The sequence below is a fragment of the Astatotilapia calliptera genome, chromosome 22 (assembly GCF_900246225.1).
Source record: "Astatotilapia calliptera chromosome 22, fAstCal1.2, whole genome shotgun sequence".
Classification (NCBI taxonomy): Eukaryota; Metazoa; Chordata; class Actinopteri; order Cichliformes; family Cichlidae; genus Astatotilapia; species Astatotilapia calliptera.
The window spans coordinates 12,509,894-12,537,285 of record NC_039322.1 but is presented as its reverse complement, the minus strand read 5'-3'; the positions used below and the strand labels follow the sequence as shown (position 1 = coordinate 12,537,285).

General features: G+C 40.1%; 3 protein-coding genes across 5 annotated transcripts in view; 2 read left to right on the top strand and 1 right to left on the bottom strand.

Annotated features, from left to right (window-relative positions):
- Positions 1-27,392, top strand: part of efna3a (ephrin-A3a) — a 400,882-nt gene that overhangs the window by 202,601 nt on the left and 170,889 nt on the right. The gene's annotated exons all lie outside the window — the stretch shown is intronic.
- hcn3 (hyperpolarization activated cyclic nucleotide-gated potassium channel 3) lies at positions 23-12,693 on the bottom strand. The gene is made up of 7 exons (XM_026157325.1): positions 11,682-12,693; positions 5,593-6,022; positions 5,339-5,500; positions 3,956-4,174; positions 3,351-3,497; positions 1,756-1,996; positions 23-1,572 (listed from the first exon to the last, which is right to left on the bottom strand). The coding sequence occupies exons 1-7, from the start codon at positions 12,131-12,133 to the stop codon at positions 1,370-1,372; spliced, it is 1,854 nt and encodes a 617-aa protein (XP_026013110.1). The 5' UTR covers positions 12,134-12,693; the 3' UTR covers positions 23-1,369.
- On the top strand, positions 7,668-27,000 carry ecm1a (extracellular matrix protein 1a). The gene is made up of 5 exons (XM_026157380.1): positions 7,668-7,748; positions 18,798-18,858; positions 24,814-24,929; positions 25,053-25,306; positions 26,433-27,000. Exons 3-5 carry the CDS (start codon positions 24,857-24,859, stop codon positions 26,634-26,636), a joined length of 531 nt encoding a protein of 176 aa, XP_026013165.1. The 5' UTR covers positions 7,668-7,748; positions 18,798-18,858; positions 24,814-24,856; the 3' UTR covers positions 26,637-27,000.

The following is a 27,392-nucleotide window of genomic DNA, read 5'->3' as shown; positions in this document are numbered from 1 at the left end:
AAGTAAAACAGTATTTCTTTGATCAACGTGTCTGCACATTCTTTATACATAAGCACAAATAACACAGTGCATAGGAAAAAATACATATTTGATATTTATGCTTCAAGGTTACAGACATTGGTATACACATGACATCATCAATATAAAGGTAATAATCAGAAAAATAAGAAAAAATAAAGACATTTCAGTTAAACTTGTAAATTCAAAAAATGACCGTTTTGTGTGCATCAGATGAAAATTTTCAAAATCATGTTGTTTCAAATGCATCTGAGAAAAGTACACAGTATTAATCTAAATCTAAATCAGCGTTCAGTCAATTTAAATTTGTAAAATCTTTCTTTGAAGCAAAAACAGAAGAGAAATAAACTTCTAATAACTACATTGTTAATGTGTAGATACAGCTGTGGTTTCTGCTGTGAAAAATGCTGCATGTAGACCCTGTATGTAACCCCACTAAAAAAGTGAAGTAAAAAAAAAAACTGAGAAAGTTCAGCTGATATATTTACAAAAATAGAACTTATATTATACAACAGCATCGTCTGACGGTTACATACTAGTTAACCTATAGAGAGTTTATTCTCATTCATTAGTTTTACATTATAAATAAACAATATTCCAGAAAAAAATGAAACAAAAATAGTATGGAAACAAATAATACTGGGTATAAATTATTCTTTATATGAGCTCTGTGAAACCTGTCTGTGTACAGCTGGAGATATTACATAACTGCAACTGATCTTCTGTGAACATCAGCATTAAATCTTCACATCAGGCAACCTACAGATGAGAAGGATCATGTAAAATAGAGCTACAGAAAGCTGAATGATGTAACACCAGCTGCTGCTCCTGCAGGCTGTCAATATCCTGGACGGATGATCTGATAGATAATCAAAGTGGCTACTACAGGCCACTAAAATGTGCTTTAAAAGAGGTATTTACAGCTGGAAAGAGACCAATCTAGACAGACTGTTGGTAAAAAAATAAATCAATACATCAATACATGAATAAAAAAGCTCATGTAAATCAAAATGTAATATCATCAGAACGGGAGAAACAAAAGATCATCGCTGATGTCCATACAGTTTCAAAATTATACAGGTCATTTTACACGAAGAGTATACAAAGCTCTAACACAAACATGAGCACATATTACAGCTGATTCAAGTTCAAATAATAAAATAAAACCACTAAAGGTAGACTATTGTCACATCATCGCAGTAATGCTGTACTAAAAAGTTTAAGTAGGTCTTGCTATCTGATTGTCCATCAGCGTGCTTCAATAGAAGATATCTTTGTCATGTGCAGTTTAAATGTGACAAATGTGCTCGATGAGTCTGGCTGGAATGTTTTTCTCATGGTGCTGAGGAAGTCATTCATCTGGGACTGGCTGATAACTCGGTCGGCGCGCAACGCGGTCCAGTCGGTTCACGGCCACACTCTCAAACGCCCTCCTCATCAGAGGATGCTCCTCCAGGACCTCGTTGAAACTGTCCGCGCTCAACGAGTAAAGACGGCAGTAGGTCTCAGCCTTCACGCTGGCTGTGCGTCGTCCCTGTGTCAGCAAGCAAATCTCTGAAACAAGGAAGACATAATTTTAAATATGTAGTTCATCCCACTTGTTAAATGAGAGGATCTATACCACCTGCATGTCTGGACCATAAATATGAAGAAATACCACCTGATTATATTATCATAAAGACTAAAAATGGAAAAAGTTTGGCAATACAGTCACAGGAAAAAGAAAGCACGATTTACCCCCAAAATATGCTCCATCGCTGAGCTTAATCTCCTTACTACCACGTGGGATGATGGTGACGGTGCCGTGCTGGATAAAGTACATTTTCCGACCCAGCGTTCCCTCTCGTATAATAAAATCTCCCGGCTGGAAGACTTCGAAACGCAGCTTGGTCAGGATCACCGTCACAAAATGAGGGTCAGTGTTGGCAAACAGTGGCATATTGGCTACGAGTCCACGACAGTTATAGCTGACAATCTCCTGCGTGAGGGGGAGAAAATGTACGCTACAAGAAGTTGTCATAAAATATCTCTGCCAGGTTTTAACTACAGTCACATTTATGAAAGATTTGGTAGATTTAAAACATTTGTAAAGTTTTCAGTGTTTTCAGACAGCAACTCTTCAGCTTGAAACTGAGAATGTGAAGCTCTTTTTTTTCTTATGAAATAAAGTAAACTCATCACCCAAGTATCAAAACCATTGTTTACTGTCTATCAGTGGTGAGGTATGCAGCAGGAGTGACAGATGGGTTCAAGGTGGGATTACATCAGGGATCAGTTCTGAGCCCCTTCTTGTTTGCAGTTGTGATGGACAGATTAACAGATGAGGTCAGACAGGAGTCTCTATGGACTATGATGTTCGCAGATAACACTGAGAGAAGTGAGAGCATAGAGAGGTGGGGGCATAGAGAGGTGGGGGTATGCTCTGGAGAGAAGAGGAATGAAGGACAATAGAAGTGAGACAGAATACGTGTGTGAATGAGAGAGAGGCAGGCGGAAAGGTGAATATGTAAGGAGTAGAGATAGTGAAGGTGGATGAGTGATGTACAATGTGGAGACTGTAGAACTGGCAAAAAGATTGGAGGCGATTGGAGGGATAGTGAATATATCCTCATGAGAACCAGGCTATTAATTTATGTCCTCTATAATGGACATTTGTTTATGGTCTATATCTTTTGACTTATTTGAGCTACCTTACTAAGACCCTAAATGCTAAATAGAGGACATCCTGGGCTTTCCATCGGTATCTCATGTGTTTGGATGGCTTCTTTTAGCTCCAAAGAGGCAGGAAATCATTAAAAAAATTTCCTCAGTTCTCAGGAGGATTTTGGTCATGATGTTAAAGATGAAGCTGCCAGGTGGGAGCAAAAGAGGAAGACGACATAAAAGATTTATGGACATAGTCAAGGAGGGTATGCAGAAGGCTGGTGTGACAGAGGAGGAGGATGCTGGGATAGAGTGAAATGGAGGCAGATGATCTACTGAGACAAAAGCCAAAACAAGAGGAAGAAGCTTACAGATCAACATACAAATCAAATAGTCTATGTTTTACCATATTGTGATATATAGCATATTATTGTGGAAAAAAATATGTCAGTTAGTCTATAAACAGGAATAAAAGCATTGTTAACTAGCTCTTAGCATATCGAACAGCTGATCAGATGTTTTCCAATTTCATTATAAACAAAATATATTTAGGTTTTGAACTGTCGCTTAGATAAAGGCACATTTAAAGAAATTTTCATGGACCCTTTTTAACATAAAAGACGAACTTATTCAACACTTAATAAAAAACTGGAGAGAGGAAGCAAGAAACAGCAGGTAAAGTCACACACCTCCTTGAGTGGGTCACTGAGCTCTCCGAGGATGTTGTCCTCATCAAACATCTTGCCTTGGAATCGCTGCTCATAGTAATCGTGGATCCTCTGTCTTAAGTCTGCTGGCAGTTTATGAAATGACATGTACTGCTCCACTTGTTTATACTGGAAACAACAGAAAACACACAATTAGTCACATGTTCTAGCATGTGTTTTGCGAATTATCCCCAAGAACAATAATTACATATTCATTCCATTTGTTTTGCAGGCTGTTTCTCCCGTTTTAAGTGGATTACAAACTCATTTGTAATGGGCATTGGCAGACAGTTATCCAAAACAAAGGTGCCGCCATTTGTCCATCATCTGTTCTGCTTTATCTTGTGAAAATCCCCTGGAATGGGTCATGGTAAGGCTGCAAAATCCATTAGATAATACACATATTCTCTAGGCATTTGGCACAGTTTGTACGAATAAAGTACGAGCAAGTAAGCCAGTCTGTGATATGAAACATGGCTGGGATATTAAAGCTCAAAGCCCGAATCACATTAGCATCCACGTGAGGTTCCTGGAACATATTGTCCACAAAGCAACTGAAGCTGCAGGTCACAAATGTGCATGATTACCTTCTCTTGATACTGCCGATGCGAGGCGTCCAAGGACTGGACCAGGTTAGCGGCATGGCCGAGGAACATGGCGTAGCACGTGGCCCCGACTACCATGCTGACCATGGTGAGCCAAACATCGGTCATGCCCTCTGGAGGGTGAGCACCATATCCTATGCACAGCATGTGACTCATGGCCATAAACAGAGCGTAGGAGTACTGGATGTGCCATGTAGAGTTCTGAAAAAGGTAGTTAACAATGAGGCGAGGTGAGACAGAGCATGAAATGAGGTCATCTATGAGCCTGCAACTTTGGGAAAATACAGACAGTTGTCAGCCGTTTCACATCCAAGTAAAGATTTTGTATCTTGTAAAGAATACTGTGTTAAATGAGAAAACACCAGAGACACACATACCTCTGTTAAACCTAACCAGAAGTTAAGACTAAAACACGGCAAAACAGTTGGAAACAAGTTTAATTACATGTAGTGTTTAAGGAGTCTTCAGGAATATTTCTTCTAGAAGGACACTCGAAGATCTTCCTTGGATGTTGGCTGCCTTTTGTTCTGTTCTCTGTCAAGCTGATCCCATACCGCTTCGATGATGTTGAGTCCCGAGCTCCGGGGAAGCCCATCCGTGACTGATAGTGTTCCGTGGGTGTTTTTTAATTCAGGTGTGCTTTTACTGGACTGGTAATGTGTTTGGGATCATCATGTCCTCTATAATGGACATTTAATAATGGACATTTTATAATAATGGACATTTATAATGGATGATGATGATGCTGTCATTCTTAATATATATTGATGACAATTTGAAGTAACATTTCAAATTTGGATTCATCACTCCATCAGACCTGTTGCTTTTGATTTTCAGTCCAGTTCTTGTGTAATTTGGCGTACCTCAGCCTCTTCTCTCTGTTTCCTTTCTTTATGAATGGCATCTTGACAGCCACCCTTCCACTGAGACCATTTTTGATGAGGCTTCGGTGAACAGTAGATTAACTGAAGGGCCAGATGCATCTTTCAAGTCCAGTGTCAGACTGGATTTGACTGCATACCATGCTGGGGTGGCTCATGACTTTTGCACAGTATGTATGTGCAGGTGCAGTGTTTGACGCGTGGTCCTGGTTTCAGTTAAGATGATCTCCAAATGTGAGAACAGTATCTCATTTCAATTTTGATTTTTGTGGACGATGTCACTGTGAGTTGGCATGTCATGACCATAGACGGAGGTGTGGCTTTGCCAAGTTTGTGGTTTGGTTTGTTGTGTTGTGGTTTGTATGCCACTGAGTAAAATTACTTTGCCTCCTTCAAAAAAATGCCAACTAACACTGAATTGTAGCTATATACTCACATACTACTTTAAATATGTAATTTTACTTTCTTTTCTTCATCTACTCACCACCATATTGTTTTTGGATACCCAGCAGTCTGAAGGAAAGTCTTGCAGCATAGGTACCATAAATGTCAGGCAGCCATCCCAGTGACACAACAGCAACATCATTCCAATCAAGTTGACTATACGCACCACAGCACTGGCCAGATCATAAGTCATGTGGAAAATCTGTCAGAAAGAAAGTCACAGAGACGATCAAATTACAATATTTCTGTTTCTTTTGTTCTAAGCACGTGCCCGCTTCCCTGCCTTTGCATTACCTCCTCCCATTGGTGGATGTATCGGATGAGGCGAGACAGACGGAGAAGACGCAGCAGACTGAGGATCTTTGTGAAACGCACAATGCGAAGTGCACGAGCGGTACGGTACACGTCTGATGACTCGTGTCGGGATTCGAGGTCGACGATGAGAAAGATGTAGTCGACAGGGATGGAGGAGATGAAATCCACCAGGAACCAAGTGCGGAGGTAATGAATGCGGATCTCTTTGGGGTCCAGGATGATGTGGCTGTCCTCTCCCAAAATGCCCGTACGGAAGTTGAAAACCAGATCCATGAGGAAGAGTGTGTCTGACAAGACGTTGAAGGTGATCCAGGGCATGGTGTTCTGGTCTTCGAAGAAGGTGATACCCCAGGGCAAAATGACAAGATTGCTCATCATCAACAGGAGCATTACGATGTCCCAGTAAAACCTGGAGAGAAGAGGATGAGTGCAGAGCTCGGTTTAGGATCACAACCTTTACACAAACTTCAAATGGACCTATTCGTACTTTGACCGTTTCCAGATTTACAGATGATTTACAGATTTACTGCAAACACATCTGCTCATTCTGGGCCAAACTGTAAAAAAACAAAATGACAAGGTGGTTATTCAAATATACTTCAAGTATTTTAATGAACCCTTTTGAATTAAAACTGAAAATCTATGTGTTAATCACAACTTGACTGCTGCGTGCACGTAGTTATTTCTGTACTGTATGTCAGTGCGGCCATATCACAACAAACACAAAATTGCATGTGTTGTCAAGAGAAGAGAGCTGACTGTGAACACCAAAGATGTGAAGTGAATCATGTGATCCACTGCTGTTTTTGAGTTTTTCATGAGTTTTATATATTTATATGGCTTTTTATAGCAAATACAAATATATGTTAGCAATCTCAAATGAATTTGATGGTTGTGTGGCACATCTGCAACATTTTTAATGAGGGCAGTCACATGTATACCTGGTACTAACATATGAACCGTAAGGTTTCCGTTTGCTCTTCTAAGTGCATCAGAAAATTTAGGAACACCCTCCAGCATCTTCAATTAAAGAGTAAGAAAATCTGTTAGCTTTGACGTAATACTGCCAAGAGTGCTCTTTTTGTGTTGCTTACTGATGACAGTTTGGAATTACTATTACAATTTTAAGAAAAATAATAACATCCCATGGCCCCTTTACACTCTCATCAGAATCCTTTCCTGTGATTCGTTCATCATGCAGATGTCCATAAAGCTGTTGCTGTGGAACTTTAGCATTTAGCTGATGGCTCTGGCTGGCACTACAGAAGAAGTGTGAGCATAAACAGAGTAACATTTATAACTGGCAGGTGATTTTAAATGTTTTAAACAGCTTAGCAAATATCACCAAATTGTACAAGCTAAAGGTATAGAGGACTGAGAGCTTACCGTACTGTGGTGAAGTTTACGGCTCTGGTTGATTAATAGTCAGTGTTGCGTTACATTGAGGGTAGCAGATGTTTTTTTAAGCTGATCCGTCTGCTTATATCTTGCTAAATTTAGTTAAATCCACAAAGAGTAGTAAACTTTAGAGCAGCAGCAACACATGTTTGCGGATCACAGCCAGTATGCAAAGAAAACAAATCTACTGGAGCTCACAATACAATTAAAAAAAAAAAAATCTTATTTCTAAATGATTGTTTTTGCCCCACGCTCTGATGCACATTAGGGTGCCCCCACCTGCCCAATACCACTTTAATGCCATCATACACAGAGTATGCAGACTGGACACCTAGTAGCAAAGATATCACGTAATCGAGCTTTTTGTTTTTAAGTCACTTTCTGTACAATACAATACAGTACAACTTTATTTATATAGCACATTTAAAACCAAAGGTACACCAAAGTGCTTCACAACAAGGTTAAAACATAAGATAAAAGATAAAAGGCTATAACAAACCCCCCAAAGGTACAGACAGAATAAGAAGTAAAACATTATAGCATGGTTTAGAAGATACAATTACAGGGTATTCATAATGTAGGAGCCATATGAGTTGTTCCTTTTTTGATTAAGTGGGTTGGTTTAAATGGACTCGCTGTATTGGTGCACGGGTGTGGGGCGTGTCTCATGGGTGTGGTAGATGATAAATGTGGTTGCACTCACCTGTTCACTGCACCTGATGTTGATGAGCAGAAAGGTAGGGTGAGCATGAGGCAAAACTTTCTGTTGAACGCAGCTTGAATTATTTTCATGTATTTGACTGTAACTTGATGGTTTATGTATATTTGTGCACTAATTGATGTCATAGGCCAAGTTGTAAGTTGGCATTGTAATTAGTGCAGTTATTTGTTTGTGCAGTCTGTGCATTTTTTTTAATAGTTAATCCCATGTGCTGATTTGTATATTGGACAGCTGCATGTGGAATAAAAGGAGCAAATGGTACAGAAGCGTATTTTATGCGTATATTGTTGCGCGTCATCTGTGTCCTCATGTTTAGCCTGCCGCGGCCATAGGTTGGAGGAGCTGCAACACATAAATATAAGGTGGGGGTATTTATGCAGTGGGACATTAGTAGGAAGATAAGTAACATAAGGGTAAAATATAGGGGGAAGTGCACTAACTAACTGAAAACGCTCGGTCAAACAGGTACGTTTTTAACTGAGATTTAAATGAATAGATGGAGTCAGAGGGAAGATTTTCCCAGAGGCTCGGGGCTGCCAGGGCAAAAGCACGGTCACCTCTGGCCTTTAGCCGGGATCTAGGCTGCACTAAGGCTACGTTCACGCTGCAGGTGTTAATGCTCAATTCCAATTTTTTGATCAAATCTGAGTGGTTTTCTTTTTTGTCTGCTTGTTCACACTACATATAAAATGTGACAGCAAACACGCTCTAGTGTGAAGCCTCAAAGCGGCCCGCATGTGCTAAAGAAGACGTCACACACAACGCGCTCTGTTTAGACCCAGAGCAAACAGTATTGTTTGACTGATGGCCCTTAATATAAAGACTTGATTGGGACTTTACGTTTCCCAATTTTGCTTTAAGTTATAAAGTTATAAAGTTATTTTGTTATTTAAATATGGCCTAATAATGATCCTTATTGCTGTTTTAGAGAGGAGCAGTGCTTCAAAGGATAGTTGCAGATTTCTGTCAGAATCTGCAGATTATACAGTACAAATAAAATATTCCCGTTTCTCCAACGTTGTCTTCCCAACAGTTTCACTGGATGGCCAGGAAGCGTTCAGTGTCTTCTCGGGCGCTTCTCCGGAGCTGATAATTGGCGTCTGTCTTGTGTCAGTGATGTAAAAGACGGCTTTAATGCGACATGACCGTTCAAACAGCAGTCTTTCTAAAACATCAGATATGTATCGGATTCAGTACCACATACGAAAGTGACCCAGGTCGGATTTGAAAATATCGGATTTGTGCTGCTCACACTGTCATACCATGATTGGATATGGGTCGCATAGGGTCAAAAAAGTCGGATTTGATGTGCTTTCGTGTGCAGTGTGAACGTAGCCTAAGAATATTTGTCCTGATGATCTTAGATCATGATGGAGGCAAACCTTGCGGTTCTGGTCAGAAGGCGTGCCGCAGCATTCTGGACAACCTGCAATCTATGAAGAAGGGTGGAGTGGAGACCAAAGTAAAGGGAATTAGTAGTCTAATCTAGAGGTCACAAAAGCATGGATTCGTTTCTCAAGGTCCCTGTGCGGTATGTAGTGCTTGGCCTTGGAGATTTGACGCAATTGGTAGAAACTAGATTTAACTACAGAGGATTGTTTGTCAAACTTAAAGGAGCTGTCAAAGAGAACACCTAAGTTGCTAACAGTGCCAGAAAGAGAGGTGGCAAGGGGTCAAAGAGTGTCAGCAAATTGGCCCCATGAAGTATGGTTGTCGAACAGCACGATAATGGAGTTGCTAGCTACTAATGCTGCTTGTTCCTGTTCCCTGGCAGCTTATGCTATCGAGAGGAGATTGACTTTTTAACCTGCTGGGTAAAGTTTCTCTTAAGGATGTGATCATGTGTGCACAGCATTTATACCCAGCTGAAATCCAGGTCCAAGCTGATCAATCTCCCCATGTGATCCGGTAACGGTCCAACCTGTGTGCGTTAGAGCTTGCATTCATTGTTCCAGATCCAGATTGGATATCTTGATTGCACGTGCTGTACAAATACACTGTCTCCTTCAAGTCATACATGTCCCATTTCCCTATAGCTCTCAAATGTCTCGTACACTGTCGGAAGACATGGTTTGGATTTTCTTACAGATTGTTTCCATCAGCTGTCAATCACACTGGGTCTCTCGCTCTCAGTGACTCTTTGATTACAAAGGCAGAGAAAGAGAACTTGACGCAGACCAATTTTGATTACAGTCACCCTTCAGTGATTGCAACGTGAACCCGTGACAAAACTGAGCAGAGACACAGAAGTGATTGATGTGTTCTTCACTCGTGTCCGTGACCTCTGTCCACTCTCTGCTTTACATGAGTGCTTACCATTATTTCTCATGTTGCAGTAGATTAGTGGCTGCTTGCTGCTATTAACGCCACCAATCTGGAAGGCATTATAGCTGTTGACATTATAGATCGAGTCTGAGTGAGAGGGAGAGAGGAGCAGAATAAAATCTGCTGTATCTAAAACCTTTAGACAAGCTTTAATAGCAGTGAGCGCAGGACAGGAACATGAGTGTATTCTGATAGGATTTCAGGTTGAATTTGAATAAAGTAAAGCGCTAGTGTGGAGGCTTCAGGCCTGCAGAGTTTAAACCAATCAGTGATGTCACTGTGGCCATGTCCATCTTTTGTATACAGTTTATAATTTTTGGAAATGAAATTACTCTTTTCTCCATACAGATCTTTTAACTGCATGCAACAAAAGTTTATCCAAACATAAGTCAGCAGCATTCGGACTACAAGCTGTGTGTGTGTGTGTGTGTGTGTGTGTGTGTGTGTGTGTGTGTGTGTGTGTACATGTGTACACACACACACAAAGATTGGGGATGTTGGTCTTATGGTAATCAGTCACTTTTACCCAGAGTACAACTAATTCCACCTTTCAGGGTCATAGTGGAGCTGGGGACTATCCCAAGGGACATTGGGTTAGAGGTGGGATACACCCGGAAGTGTCACTATAAGTCTAATCACAGCTCCAACAAAGAGATACAGACAAACCACTCGCATGCAGATTACAATCAATGTAGAATTGATAATTAGCTAAACATGGACATCTTTGGAACAAGGAGGACGAAGCACTAGAAAAAAATCCAGAGAAATATTGAGGACAAGCAGATTTTACAGAGAAAGGCACCAACCAGCTGTGTAACCTTAAACTCTAAACAGGAAATCTGACCAAAACTCTACTGTCCCAATTCATTCATTTTTAAGAGGAAGTGGGAGCATAAGGTTTAAGAAGAGCAGGCCTGTGCTAATCCCTCCCTCAGCTGCCTGTGTATTATTGCATAATAGAGTAAGATTGGAATTATACGGATTCTTATGGGTAATAATCCCCATGCATGGGTTTATCCCCTCTGTCTGGCATCGGCCTGATGTTAAAAATTCTTTAAATTCGCTGGGCTATTAGTGACCTCACCGACAGATTGCTTGGGCATCACTCCTGAGTCGTTGTTTAACCCTGAAAGTTGAATTATTGGACAGATCCCCCCCCCCTCCAAAGTGAGGCCAAACTAGATTAGGAAACTATTTGGATGATTTTCAGTCAGATTGGTTAAGTCATGAGTATTGATGAATGCACTTCTCTCTCCTCCTGGGGTTAAAAAAAGGAGTCACACGGGAATGATATCATTAATCCAGATGATCTTGTCCTATATACTGTATCACTAATCAAATCCCTTCATCGCCTTATCATGTGCTGGGAACCATGACATCAGCTGCTATCCTGCAGTCTGTCCTTGAAAAACTGGATGTGAGTCCTCAATCACAGGGTGCTTAGTGGGATAAAGGGTAAATGCTTTCAAGGGAACTCTAAACAATATTGAGCGACTGGAAGCACCTTGAAATGAAAAATGTCACTGGTCAGATTTCTGTCCAATTTTTACGGTTATAATGCGTTAAGTTACACAAATTGCAATAAAATGAGAGCAAATTAGTTTAAGGGCTTTCTACTAATTACCTGAAGTCACTGTAGGGGTGTATGATCCACACTCCAAAGCTTTTAACCCTCTCCTGCTCAGCAGCAACACCTTTGTGACTGCCGAACATGCGCAGGGAGAACTTGTTGACCCCGGGCTGCAGCATGGAGCCAAACTGCTTTTGGAAGTAGGTGGCCTGGTCCTGAGACTGGCTAGCGCTGTCTCCTTCGCCCTCTCCATTGGTCTCCAGGAGGCCATCCGGATCCGCCGTGTAGTCGTCATTGTGAGTCTTGACCAGAGAGAAGAGCGTGTTGCTCACGTCGCTCCTCTTGTCTGTCTTCGGGGAAGGGGTGGCAGGCGGGGTTGCCCTCTGGGACGCATTTCTCCATTTGGAGAAGCGGAGACTGCTCCAGCTGCGGTACCTGGGCGTCTCCGGTTTGGTGCCTGAGCCGTCACCTTTCTGTCCGTCTAAACTCCTGGAGGGGCTGTTCATTTTTTACACTTTGCACGTGCAGGTGAGCGAGGCAGAGAGGGGCTTTACTTCCCCCCCCCCTCACTTGGCTTCTTGGAGTTCACTTACTAATAAAGTTTGGTGCGCAAAGCATTTCATTTGGCTTCCAAATTTAACCTCCTTTACATAAATTAAATGCGTAAAGATCAAATTATGAACAGCTTTCGCTATTATATTAAAAAAAAAAATTTTTTATAATGCAGCCGCTAAAACAAACAAACAAAGAAAACCCCAACCTTTTAAGTACCTGGAGGTCACCGTTTGCTCCGCAGAGTGCCACACACACACACATCTTACAGAATAAATCAGATCTTATCAAATAAAACATCCAGGCTTTCTTCACGTGCGTTCTCGTGGAGTAGATCCATTAAAAAAGTTCCCTTAAAAGTTTTTTCATGTGAAAAAGGGAAAAAGGAAAGTCCGGCTGTGGGCTGCTGTGTCCTCCTCCCGTCTGACCGAGAGAGGACAGACGCATATTGACAGAGAAGGCTCAGTAGCCTTCAGTAATCGGCTTGTTGTAATAACTGAGTCCACTCCGCTCACCTCTCTCCGCTCTCCTCCACCGCCCTCCCCTCCTCTGAGGCGAGTCCCGGAGCGGTGATGCGGCTGCTGCAGGTCGTGTTGCGCGGGGCAGCAGAAACCGAAACTTAATGAATTACTCATTCGTGGTCAACCGGTGTCAGAGGTAACACCAGCAGCTGCTGAAGTCATGGTAAACCCGGCTAGGTTTTCCACACACTTCACTGCTTTTACGCAGTGCTCATATTATCTCAGAATTCTGACTTTTTTTCTCAGAATTCTTCCCCCCAGTGGCCCTAATCCTCTTCCGTAAAACCTAATTCCCTCAATTTATTAGTAACTAAAATTATATTTTACAAACAAGTTCTTCCCCGATAAAATAAGTGACTCATTAAACAGCCATTTACCCGTAACTATCAGTTTCACACACTTCACTGCTTTCCTCTGGAGTTTCTTTACATTAGTCCTACGCCTGCATCCAGGCAGTCCCACGCCTGCGACCACATGCTGAGCTACTTATATGGAAACACACAGAAGGAAAACTCTGTACATCAACTATAAAAGCAGATGAAGGGGTAGACAAAGACCATATGAGAAGAAGGGTACATCATCTCTGTAAAGAACAAGGAAGAAAGGAACTACACATTTTTTAATAAGTTGATTTTATTATTATTTTATTATTTTTATTCATTAACTTTATTCTCTTTGGTCTTATTCGGCTAAGCTGTATCCTTGTTGAGGTTTATGCCACATACGTTGCTGAAAGACATAGATGCATCATAATTAATCCAGCGCTTATAACTCCTACTTTTTGCAAAGGTTTTGTATGTTTTGGAACTAGAAGAACAGAAAAATGTGGTCATACTCAGATAACTCGCTCCTCTTCACATACGCACATATTGGACTGTGTTGTACCAGTGTTTCTTTTAGAGTGTTAATCTCCTGAGTCCAGGCCTCAACCTCTGCATCCAAGGAAGCTGGATAAGAGAGAAAGAGATTAACATGCTGGACCTCAAGAGTTTTGCTAGTGTTTGACCACATGGGGGCAACAGGGCGCGAATTACCTGTGTGATAAGCGTGCCTCACCTTTAGTTTCACTTTGTGTCTTTTGGATACTTTCCAGCTCTTCTTGTGCGTTTTTCTGTGGAAATGTTGCAGAAATGTTTTTAAGGTTGGGCTGGATTTATGTTACGCATTAAAAAAAAACTTGTAATACTCTAAAACTACTCAATCTTAAGTGAAAAGCTCGTATTGAAATCAAAATGTGCTGAAATCAGGTGTAAATGGATGAACAAAAAAGTCTGGCCAGATGTTTTTTTTTTGTTTTTTTGTTTTTTTTTTAAACGGTGGATAATTTGAAATATCTGGAAATTTCAGGATTTTAATTACAGGGTGAGTAGAAAACAAGCGGTTCAATCTTAAGCATATGTAAAGTAAATGAAAATTGTTTCCCCTCTCAGATTTAGTTCGGCACAAATATGAGGTAGCACAAAGGGGAAGTAGCGTTTCCCTATGCAGGCAGTAACGTTGGCGCTGATAAGAGATGTTGTGATATTTTGATACCACGGTTAGCATTTACAGGATATTGTTTTATACAGGAAAACTGTTACTCAATAAGGCCCATCTACTAGTTGTTTTTCTTTCTCTGTGACCCAAGAATTAATGTGTAAGACTCACAAGCTGGTACCCCAAGGTCGAAAATACCACAGAGAGAGACCACTTCCTTACTCCCATCCTCCCTTTTTCTTTATCTCTTAGAAAAAGGCTCGTTAAAGGCCAGGTGGTTTGTTTCAGAATTCACTAATGAAAGAACTCTGTATTCTATGTCTAGGAGTGTATTTTGCTGGGATGATCATAAATTGTAGCTGAACTGATAAACTACACACAGGATACTTCTTTGCTCACAAGGCAGGAAGACGTTTCCTTATTTGGTCTGTACCGGTTTGAACTGGGAAAGCTGACACACGAACCTTTTTTTTCCTCTATATAAGCTGTTATGTACTAAATAAACCTTTGAGTCGATTGGGAAGGCAACCTAAAGCAGTCTCTGTTTTCTTGTTCTCCCAAGCTGCTCCCGAGCTCGTACTAACACGCTGAATGGCATACCTGAGTGTTACTTTAAATAATTAGGAATCTTAGAAGGAAAGGACAGAACTCTGCTTATCGCTCGTGCCTTGGAGGGAAAACCGGGATGGACATTTTTTTCCTTCAAGAGATGTCTCTATTGACGTTTAGTGTTTGCATAATATAAAACCAGAAAAAAAAACCAGGAAGACTTGTTACCATTTTTTCTTGGCATGCATCGTTTTCTGCTTTCTTCTGCTCCGTTTCTGAACTGAGTTTATTGAGTGCAGCTTCCATATCGTCCACATGTTTCTGGCCCTGAGCCAGCAGTTTTTCCACAGCGGTTTTGAAGAGGTCCTTACTTTGATAATCATCAGAAGATTTCTCTAACGCCACTTCCATTGTTTCAATCTTGCTGTCCAGAATGCGCTTCAATTGATACTGGCTCTGGACCACCATCAGCAGTCCCATGGTCAACAAGACGGATAAAATAATCACAATCCAATTAGTCTGCATTGATGCTGCTTCTGGGGAAGGACAGGTTTCTATAGTCACGCTTGAGACATTAGCAGTGCAATTAAAAGGCATTTCATTTCCTATTATCGCTTCTTACCTTATTTTTAGCCAGTATATTAAACTTTAGTTCCAGTTCTCTTCTGCTCTCTAACCTGCCACACAAACTTTGCCTGAATGGAGACCACTGCACAGAAAGCGCAAGCTGCTACTTCACGGCGGAAAGAACTTATGGTATTAATTTTCACTTCCTCGTTTGCTCTGATCTGAGCGATAAAGAGGGTGGGGGCCAGTGTGCTGATGAATCAAAGCTCAACTTTTCTTGTGAGGAGTTTAAACAGCTGCTGTTAAACTACTACAGAAGAGACAGGAAAATGTCAGACATGTCATTTTATTTGAATCTCAGGAACTGGAGTTTTTTTTGTATGTACTTTTAGCATGCTATGTGTAATTCACTTAGTCATGGATCATCCCGTCTTCCTGGTTTGGATCTAAGCTTAACTTCAAGCATATATGGTTTGCAAAGTGGCCACATATTTTTTTCATATAGGCTACGTTCACACTACAGGCGAAAGCGAATCAAATCCGATTTTTTTTTTTTTTTTTTTTTTTAACCCACCCTATGCGATCCATATCCGATCATGGTATGACCGTGTGAACGGCTCAAATTCGATCTGGGTCACTCTCCTACTGTCAGCTCCAGTTGGACTGGTATTTCAGGTTTTAGGGAGGTGGAAAGACAGAAAGGCCTGCTTTGTATGCGTCTGATTGTCTTGTTTTGTTTGGCTGTCTAACAGCCAGTGTTGGTAAAGTTACTTGAACAAAAGTAATCAGTAACTAATTACTGATTACTTCCCCAAAAAAGTAATCCAGTTACTTTACTGATTACTTATTTTCAAAAGTAATTAATTACTTAGTTACTAAGTTACTTACTTAATTTTTAAAAACACGGTTTACAACCTGAATAGGTGATAAAGCGATAGATCTTTCAGCCCAATTCTACTTTTTCTGCATAATCCATCATACAAAATGTAATCAAATGGAAAAGTCTCTTTTTAAAACTTGTTTTATTAGTTTTAATCTTTTAACTTTATGCAAAAAATTTAATTACATGCAACATTCTCTGACTGGAAGAAATTTGTTTAATATTTAAACCTATTTTCTGCACATTCCAGCACATAAATTTTTTTTTGTGTGTGTTAACACTCACTCTTTCAAATAGATGCAAGTAAAACACAGCAGAAAATAAATAAAGTCAAAGACTAGTGGTCTTTTTGCTCTATTTTCACCTGTAAAGCAGGAGTAGGATAGGCGGAGGTTTACCCTGGTGCAGATGTGCTGCAGCGGTCAGTGGAAGAATCCGTGAGTTTCTCTGTGAATTTCCCATTAGGTCATAGCGCACTTGGTGCTTGCTTGGAAGTTTAGGGTTTTTTTGTTTTGTTTTTTCCGCTGTAAAAAGTTTTCTTCCCACGCACAACGGACACTAATGTTTTTGTCACCTTTTTATGGAATTAAACTAAGGTCAGTACTTCTACACTTTAAACGCTGCATGCTCACATTCTCTCCCGCACTCCATATATTATCCATTGTTGATCTGCACACAGCTGTTGTCACCAACTTCGCACTTGCTTACGTCACTGTCATGAGACATTCTCGCAAAAAATCACGGTTTTAGTAACGCAGCGTTCCTGCGGGAAAGTAACGGTAATCTAATTACCGTTTTTGCAATAGTAATCCCTTACTTTACTCGTTACTTGAAAAAAGTAATCTGATTACAGTAACGCGTTACTGCCCATCTCTGCTAACAGCTTGTGTAATAATCAAACTGGTAGCACAGAAAGTATTCACCATACAATGGGTCAGAGGGCCCGGTGGCACCAGCGTCTGGCAGCCTCGCCTCTGTCAGTGCACCCCAGGGCGGCTGTGGCTACACTGTAGCTTGCCATCACCAGTGTGTGAATGTGTATAGTGTAAAGCACTTTGGGGTCCTAGGACCAAGTAAAGCACTATACAAATACAGACCATTTACCAATGTGGTATCTAGCAGTGTAAAGCGTTTTTTGTTTTTCTCCTTATGGCCAAGCAAAACGGAAATGTGGACACCAGATCCAGAAGAAAAAGCATCGCTAAATATAGCGAACAGTAGCTGTAGTATAAGAAGCTACTTGTGATTAGAGCATTTACTTTTACCTGTGGCATGGTTTTCCTACATATAAGACAAGAGCTTAATTCTTTGTTTTTCATAATGGTGTTACAGTACAACAGCACTACATCACAATGTGAGAGCAGTAAATGCTCCTCCGGATCCTTTCGAAAATAACTAAGCAGCAGTAAGGCAGTCACAAAGAGCTGTGCACATAGCTTGCACCCTCTCATTACTCTTGTGGTTGTAGACCAAAGATCACAGGGTCATTAATTACATATTACATACAATATGTGACCGTAACAATGCAAAACTGCTGCCACAAAGCTACTCACATCCATATAAGGGGGCAAAAAGGGAAAGCGAGGCTCTGCAGTTTTTTTTTGTTTGTTTTTTTTATCCTCTTATATGACATTTGTATTGTAACGAGCAGTTGTCTAAGCATTTCACTGCATATCGTACTGTGTACGTGACAAATAAAATTTGAATTTGATTTTGAATTTGAATGATCTTTTAACATCTTTTAGTTTGTCCTTATGAACTTTCACATGTTTTTCAATCCTTTTGTTGTGAAATATTTTAAGCTAACTTTATGTCACAGGCCAAACCCATAAGCTGGAGCCCATCCCAGTCCTGTTACAGTCAACTCCAGAAAATAGATGGATGGATTCAAATAAAATGACTTGTGTGTCGTTGTGTTTGCACTGGGAGAAGCCAGAAAAGCTACCTGGAAGATGACTGGCCAATTTGTGAACTTTAGAAATTTAAGCATCCTGAATCTCACTGAATTGAAAAGCGTAGGTAAAAAGGATTTGGATATATGCCATTGTCAAGGCAATTTGTTGATTTTTTTTTTTTATAACAATACAAGATGGAAAAGTAAGTTTTTTTTTTTTTTTTTTTTGCATTTTCTTAGTAAGTATGTGTAGTGGAGATATCAAAGACAGGCACGGCTGTGGCACTGTGACAAGAAGAGAGAGACCACATACGGACTTAGGAGTCTGTTAGATCTACTTAAATTATATAAAGAAAAAAAATCAAACTTTAAATTTAAATATTTTTACATTTAAAGTTCTAGTTAAAAAATAGAGCCCCGCAGGGGACATGGCAGGGAAAAAAAAAATTAAGACTGACTTTTGCAAGATCTCGCAAAAGTTGTTTTTTTTTTTGTTTTTTTTCTCGCATGTCCCCTGCGGGGCTCCATACAGGGCTCCGTTAAAAACAACAACAAAAAAACACTGAAATATTTGGGGTTTGTTTTGCTCTGTGAAATTTTCTCCTGTGACAATGTGTGAATGGGTGGATGACTGGATATGTAAAGCGCTTTGGGGTCCTTAGGGACTAGTAAAGCGCTATATAAATACAGGCCGTTTACCAATGTTGAAAACATGTCTTTTATTTTTTCAGCTCTGCTCACCTGAAGAAGAGGGTGGAGGCCAGTTTGCAGACTGAGTGAACTTCACCATCGGTAAGGATTTTAAACAGCTGCTTTTAAACCATTGCATACAAGGTAACAAAAACATCAGACAGGCAATATTTCTGACGAAGTAATCTGAGTAACTGGAGTTTTTGCACGCTCCTTTAGGCTTTGTCTAACGCACTGGTGCACATTTTTTTTGTATTCATGCATCAAGCATAAAAAAAAATCTGCTCACCTACTGACATCATTTTAACATATATGTGAATTTGACAATAAATGAAACCTTAAATACCATGACAACAATTTTAGGATTTTTTTTTTTAAGTCATACAGACATGACTTTAAGTGTGTGTGTGTGTGTGTGTGTGTGTGTGTGTGTGTGTGTCACAAAAAGACATTTGGTTAGTTATTTTTTTTTGTTGTAACAGTTCTTCTTGGTATTACATCTTATGCCTGTTTATTTCCCTTAAATGGTTTCACATTTGTAGGAACTGTTTGGCACTGGTAGAGAAGATTTGGTTTTCCATGATCACGACCCGCATAAACTGCTGCAACATTTGAGTAGCAATAATCAGGCTCCAATGCTATTTAAATATAAGTTAAATGTTAAACACAAATCTCCTTTTTGTGCTTGTATTTCATATAGTCGGGAACCAAGGTTAGTTTGAAGGCTACAGTTTGCAGCCCACATATTTCATTAAACCTGCCCTTGTCAGCTCCAGTCTGACCAGAGTTTCTGGTTAAACTGAGATGGAAAGAAATGTCAACTTTGTTTGTCTGACAGTGTTGTGATCCTGGGTCTTTTGACCCAGCGTTTTGTGTTTTCTATCATTGTGATGTATTTTGGTTCTGGTTTTCTATTTCTTTGGGTTTTGGTTCTGTTCTTCCTCAGTTTAGTGTTTAGTCTTTTCTGCCTGTGTTTTCCTGTGTCAAGTCCACGTTTCTTAGTCTGTCTTTGCGTCTATGTGTTCCTGTTTTACTTTGAAAGCCCCTGTCTGATGTCAGTGCGTTTTGTTTACGTTTCTCCTGCCTCGTCAGCGGTGATGTCTCCCAGGTGTGTTCCCCTCCTGTTTCCCATTCCCTGACTCCTGGTGTGTGTGTGTGTGTGTGTGTGTGTGTGTGTGTGTGTGCGCGACCTCGTCCGTCTGCGTGCGACCTCGTCCGTCTGCGTGCGACCTCGTCCGTCTGCGTGCGACCTCGTCCGTCTGCGTGCGACCTCGTCCGTCTGCGTTTTTCCCCTTCGTCGTCCAGAGTGGTTTCCCTGTGTCTTTCTACGTCTCCCTGCATCTCTGTTTCATGTCTCAAGGTTTCAGGTCTGTTTTTATTTAGCTTTTCCCAGTTTAGGTTACTCCCAGTTCTGTTTTTCGCCACCCTCGCCTTTGTTGTATTAAGCACGGTCCCTCAAAGCTTCCTCACTTCAGTTGTGCTGCATCTTGGATCCTTTCACAATTCCATACGGCTCGCCTCGTGAACCGTGACAGTGACAGCAGAGACAAAATTTACCAAACAGTATGGTTTAGTGAGAGTTGGCAAAAGTACAGACATTCTGTAGAAGTATAAAAACTACTATTAAAAAATCCTATTAAAAGTTGAAGTACTGATTCAACTTTACTCATGTAAAGGTAAAAGAAATTGCAGGCTTTGAAACTTACTCAAAGTAAGAAAGTAAAAAGGAGCTCTTTGGAGCTCTTTGGATGTTTCTATTTTTAGAAATATAGAAACATCCTCTCCCCAAAGCTGTTAAACTGAAAGTAACAAGCCTGTTTTAAAAATGTAGAGTAGAAAGTACAGATACTCAAGTAAAGTAGATACCTGAAAATTGTACTTAAGTACAGTAACAAAGTATTTGTACTCTGGGTATAGGATGGTACCAAAAAATAGTGGAACATCTTTTTTAGCATGAAATTTGGGTACCTGTTGGGTGGCAGGAAAAGTATGGAAACAGCACTAAAGGTTACCTATGATGACTCATTTCTGTGTTCATTAGATCAGAGATTGCAATATGCTGTAGGAATTATAGGTACTGCAGTGCAGTGGTTTGAATCGTATCTACATATCTATCAAACTCCAACTTGCTCATGTAAATGCGGAGTTGTCCTCACGCACTAAGATAAATTATGGAGTTCCGCAGGGTTGTGTGATGGGACAACTTCTGTCTACATTATACAATCCATTAGGCAGCATCATTAGAAGGGATAGTATACATTTTCACTTCTATGCAGATGACACCCAGCTGCTCACCAGATAACACGCACACAATTAGTTAAACTGCAGGAATGTCTTAAAGATATAAAGACCTGGATGGCCTCTAATTTTCTGATTCTAAATTCACATGTAACAGAGGTTATTGTACTGTCCTAAAAATCCTAGAAACATGGCGTCTAATCACTTAATCTGGATAGCATTATGTTGGCCTCCAGTAACACTTTGAGGAATCTTGGTTTTTGACCAGGATATGTCCTTCAATGTGACAGACTGCTTTCTTGCATTTACACAAGGTCACTAAAATTACAAACATCCTGTCTCTAACACTCAACAGTGCTCAGTGGATGATCAAAGTAGATAAGGGTGATGACACCAGAGTGAGTAAAATATGACAATACCCTTAATCTTCTCTAAAACTGACTTCATACTTGCTCTTACATAGATGGAAGGGCAATTGCTGAGAAGACTGTAATATAAACAGAAATGTTTCTGTGATGAACTCGCGATCAATGACTCTTCTAGTTATCCTTCGGTTAAAAATAAATGAATAAGCTGACCATGAGTGTCCGTGAAGTAGTCTACGTGATATGCTGAGCATGTGGGAGATTTGAAAATGTAGACATAACACCACAAGACCTGAAACAAGCACTGCTTGCATCTGTTCATGGCACACGTGCTGGAAATGCGCTCAACAATGGCTGTTGCACTGCTCTTGGTTGCCCCGGTGATGAGTGGTGTAAGAGGCAAGAGTGATAGACTGGCATCGTTCACCAAAGTCTCTGGGTTTTAATTTGAATTTTTCTGACTCAAACGGATCAGGTGATGACTGAGTACAACTTCAGAATATTTTTGTGGACTCTAAATATGATTTAAAAAAAAAAAGTATCAGGAAGCATTTCTTGATATATGCTCAATCATTGGGGAAACCTGTATTCAGCTGAGACTGAGGAAGTCACTTGGATGAGTGATGAAATGTTTCTCCCACTGAAAATGCTACACCGTAATGAGCAGACTTTTTGTATCAGGAAGCATAAGTCAAGCTCTCTCTGTAGTTCTCTCTGTACACAGCACATAATTTGATGTCTGTCTTTTGGGTGTAAATTTGTGATGAACTTTAGTAACACTGCCCTCACTGTGCCCTGATGTCAGAGGCTGACACAGGAGGCAGGAAAGTACTGCGTACCACTCAGGAAATCGGGTAATCTTAACTTTTTGAAAGCTAAATATCTCTAATCTAATACAACTGGGCAACCTTGGAGCTCAAGATAACTAAATGAACTTAAACATGCACCATCAAAATATATGAAAACTCAAAACGCTTGGTAAAGCGACCAAGGATCGTGACATCTTGTGGCTGTGTATGGTTAAATGACACCAAACAAGCATCAGTTACAGAATAAGCTGTTTGGCATTTGCATTATTAACCTATCCCAGCTGTCATAGGACAAGAGCATTAAGAGAATTTGAGTTTCTCAAAAAAGCTTAAAATATGAGTACCAAACAAACACTAAAATGACATTAATTCTTTTACAGTACATTATATAAAAAGCCACTAAATTAATCATAAAAACACTAATTTTTAAGAGTGTTTAAGGATCACAGAACAGACCAATAAAATGCTGACAGACACTTATTGATTTGGCTGAAAGAAACCACCACCCATTAGCTGTCAGTCAACAGCAGACAACAAATGAATGCACGACAGTTAAATAAAAGTGGGAAACCATGTTCAGCATTCTCCCGGACTGATAACAGTATTTGAAAACAGGTTTGGGGGAGTTGACCGTAAGCAGTGTGCAGTCTGGAAAAACTGGAAAAACTTTTGATAAACCACGTTACTCCCAAGCTTTGACCAGTCAGCAAAGATAAGAGGAAAAATCATTTTCTACTTTATGGTTAATTAAAAAGTGGCTCGATGACATAAAAACTAAGCACTCATTTTTAATATGTTTACATTCTTCTCTGTTTATTACAGTTTACTGAAACTAAATTACAACTATGGTGTGTGTGTGGGGGGGGGAAACAATGAGTGAACTGCCTTCACAAAGTTGCAGTATCTATTCCACACTTCTTAAATCTGACCACTGCTTCCCATATGAAACAAAACACCATAACTAATGCTAAATGTTATGACGTGCGGTGTACAGACGAGGATCCAAATGCAGAACAATACGGTGGATAAAGTTAAATAAGTCTACATAAAGCACATAAGTAGCATCAATGGAGACCATCAACAAACAATCTAACAAGGTCAAACACAGAGATTGGACGACTATTTATACAAACCGGGCTGATCAGGGAGAGGAGGGCAGGAAACAACTGACACAGGACTCTTTCTCCAAAACAACCTGTGGGAGACATGAGTACGAAAACTAAACAACACGCATGAGATGAGGAATCAGAGTCTGAGACAGAGGGAGGCATACCACAAACACAGGGGAGGGTACGTCTGCTAAATAATAATAAAGTAAAGAGTTATGTTAGATCACAGATGTGCCAGCCCTCATTTCTTTGTGTTGTGGTTCTAAAGATCCAAATGTTCTTTATTGGACGTTTAACTCCTTTTTCACCCGTTTTCAGTCCAGTGTTTGTGCCCGATCATTTTCACAGGACTGTTATTTTGTTGAACTGCACATATAGTAGAATAAGGCGACAACAAGGCAGGCTGTTTGTACTGCAAGTTTATTTAAATGGCAGTAAATCATTTTTCCTAATGTGCAAGTTATTTTTGGCAGTGTGAGAGTAATTTTAAAAAATTGCATAACCATAGGTAAAGGAGACACTCCTTTTCTGTACACTCCTTTCAAGAAGTTGTGTTTGAACAATGATTACGAAAGAAGGAAAAGGTTAGGCTTGGCTCCATAAAGCCTGCAGAGTTTCATTGGATTGATATTTTTTTTCTTTAAGCTGTAAAAGGAGAACAGTCCTCGTCACATTTATGGTAAAATAAAAGGACAGCTGAATAATAAAGCATACGTCATGCACATCAACATTATAAATATTAAGTAAAGGTGTAAAAAGAAAATTAATCTGTGCACCAAAAAGTACAGCGTATTTATAAGACTGTATTTACCATGAAATTGTACACTGGTTAAAATTACTTATTATAATAACTTATTTGTTAAAAACCTGACTTGGTACCCCCTTTCATCTATTGTGCCTGGCTGCATTAAATAATAAAGATGTCCGTTCCAAGTACTGACTTTCCTGCTTGCTAAAATTGTACAAATTTCTGTATTTTCTCTTATGTTTGCACCTTTCAATAAATCACTGCACCCATGTCCCATTTTCCTACCAAAATATAAAGAAATGAGGGGTAGCTCAAGACTCTGCACAGCACTTGATCTGTTTTTGACATGTCATAGCAGACAAAAGTTGTAAGTAATTTGAATACAAACTCTATTCCTTAAAGCCTCTTCAGTCTCTTATGCTGTTCTGCTCTATTTATAGAACAGAGCCATTGCTGATGTTTGGAGGAAAGTCTGACGGTCAAAGGATCTGCCCCCCCCCCCCCCCCCAAAAACTCTGTTATTGCTAATGATGGTATTATGTCTAAGTTTGGACTGATTTCATCCTAAGTGAATGCCGACTGTGTAGCCCGACCTTGCACGCATCAGCAGATATCCCTAAAGTTCAAACTCATTTTGTTTTTATCTCAGCAGCCTCCAGTATTATTACACCACCTCATTCCCTCATATCGTCTCCCTCCCAATGTGCTCACTTCCAAGCATTTCACGCCCACAAATCCTGGCTCTCCCATATAAGCTGGCTGAGCATCCTCTCTCAATACATTCACAGAAGCCTCTTCAGTATTCGATTTCCATCACACCGCCATCCAGCCATGACTTCACCTGGGCGCCTTGCAGGACTTTGCATAATTGCTCTGGTGCTGTTTTATGGTGCACATCTGGGAGGTAAATAGATTTATAGATTTTTTTTTTTTTTTTTTTTTTTTTTTTTAAAGAATATATACATTATGCATTCTTCAAACTGTAGTGCTTTGAACCTTTCCATTTCTTCTTGTTGGATTTCCTCAGAGACCAAGAAGAACTCTCGCAAAGAGCCCAACGTCCCGTTCCCCCCTGCCCGTCCCACCACTCACAATCTGGCTGCCATTTGTCATCAGGGTAGAGGTCGCCCCAGGTACCCTCCCAGTTTCTTCCCCAAATCCGGGTCCAGCCACTTCCGACGCCGTGGACATGCCATGAACCGCCTAGAGTCGTGGTTCAGAGTGTGCTGCAGTGGACACCTAGAGCAGAGCAGCCAGATCCTCTGCTGCGCCCAACAAGCGGTGAGTCTCTGAGTGTTTGGGACCGAAGTAAACTTGAAAACACTTAGCATATCATTAGGGAGAGTTCTGCTATTATTTACTATTTATACAGTTAGTAGGGAATTAATAATACTCTTTTTTTTTTTTTTTTTTTAAGCTTCATTGTCTTAAAATTTATGGACTGTCCAAGAGGCTTTGGTTTTCAAAACTATAAATTCATACAAATTAGTATAATTTTAAAGAACACGACACAGTAAAGCATTTTATACCTGCATTTTTGTCCCCTTCACTGCTGAAGCCAGCAGTTTCCAATCACTTTTATGTAAATTGGTGAGTGACAGTTGGTTGTGCCAACAACATGAGGATGAAAATACTTCATCTAACTTCAAAACTATTGAAGAAATACTTGGTCAGATGACATGCAAGCTAATCTGGAAGCTGCAGTGGGTTTACACTCCTGAAAAAGCTTTGGCTGCTTCAGGTACTTCAGCGATCTGTACTTCCAGTTTAATTCTCAGTTACTCCTTTGACTTAAACAAGCAGGGACTGTTGTGTGGGGCCAGGCTAATAAAGCATAAAATTATTTTTAACAGAACTGAGTTCAGCTTATTGATGTGGGCACCCTCAAGAGAGCGAGTTTCTAATCTTGCCCCTTAGAAAAATGAATTGCCCACCTGTGTTTTAGATCAGCCTTCTTCTAAGCTGGCAGCTCATCACAAATGGATGTCTTCAGTAGTGGGTGTGTGAAGCTGCTGACCGGAGTAGAAACGTACAACAACCTCCCTCGCCAACTTCTTTTAAACTTTGGCCGTAATTGTTAGAAGCATCCAGCTTCAACAGCTACAACAGAAAATAAAGACAAATTGCATTTTATTTGTCAATGTAAATGAATTTGATCAAAAATAAAAATGACAAGATGATTTTCAGTTATAATATAAGCTTTAAAACCTTTATGTTCAAGCATTTTTTATCTTGAAATGTGCTATACAAATTAAATTTTACTTGACCTTTACTTTTAAAGTTCTCTAAAATAATTATGCAGATGGAAGATAAAAAGAAAATATTGACTGAGTGAATCGCCGTGAGCTGCACCCCCCCCCCCAGCTAATGTGACGATACTGTGTGACATGACTCTTCTTTCTTACAGTGGAAAAACGCCCTGTCTCTGTTCTGTGTGGAAGAGTACTCCACCATGACCCTCCCGTACGAGTGCTGTGAGAACACTGGAGAAGCCCGCTGGTCATGCTTCGACAGTGAGCTGCCAAACCCAAACTACACCTCAAAACCAGGCTACAATGCCCCTGAAATCCCAGAGGAGCCTGGATTCACGTTTGATCCAAATACCTGCTAGAGATCGAAAATAATAACTTTCCACTCTTTTACATTCCTATAGGGAGATAGTATTGAAGAAACACTTGCAAACCTCTATCAGACAATGCTATCTAAATCTTGTCTTTGTCACGTACAGCTGCTTCCTGATGCGGACAGGACATACTGGTTTGGATTACACTATCTAAGGACAATTAGAGTCCCATCTAGCCTTGTTATCAGCTCAGCATTTTAACTAATCTTTGCCATATTAATAGGAAACACATTTTTAAAATGCAACTCGGTGCTTAATTTTATAAGGCTCACAGAATGTGTCTGGCTTAAATGTTGTAATTTCTGACATGTAGTGTTTTTAGAGAGAAAATTAAACGCACTCCGCAAAGAGACTGATGTGGTTTTTGTTACCATGAAGGTCTGTTATAAGGTTGATATATCGCCTTCAAAAATCAATCTTTTTAACATCCAGTCACAAATCTGTAGAATTATTTTTGAAAAAATACATATGACGTAAAGGTCTCCACCAGGGGTCACAGTTGGCTGGATTATCAGCATGTGTGGCTGTAACATGTTGATGGGTAATAAAGGTTTCAGTGTGGTGTAGCATCTTTGTGCAGTAAAAAAAAAAAAAAAATCTCAAATCAAAACTTTACAACCACCATTGATTGAGTTATCTTCACTAATATAATCCAGACCACAATCACTGGAATGGTCATCTGTGTGACTCCTTCAAAGTAAAAGGTGAAAGCGTTACAGGAGTTAAAATCTGGTGACTCCAGCT

Coding starts and splice junctions, on each gene's coding strand:
- hcn3 (XM_026157325.1), bottom strand. CDS start 12,133: ATGAACAGCCCCTCCAGGAGTTTAGACGGACAGAAAGGTGACGGCTCA. Junction 4,175..5,338: donor TATCCAAAAACAATATGGTG/GTGAGTAGATGA, acceptor TACCTTTTTCAG/AACTCTACATGGCACATCCA. Junction 1,997..3,350: donor TCAGTGACCCACTCAAGGAG/GTGTGTGACTTT, acceptor CCCCTCACGCAG/GAGATTGTCAGCTATAACTG.
- ecm1a (XM_026157380.1), top strand. CDS start 24,857: ATGACTTCACCTGGGCGCCTTGCAGGACTTTGCATAATTGCTCTGGTG. Junction 24,930..25,052: donor TTATGGTGCACATCTGGGAG/GTAAATAGATTT, acceptor GGATTTCCTCAG/AGACCAAGAAGAACTCTCGC. Junction 25,307..26,432: donor TCTGCTGCGCCCAACAAGCG/GTGAGTCTCTGA, acceptor TCTTTCTTACAG/TGGAAAAACGCCCTGTCTCT.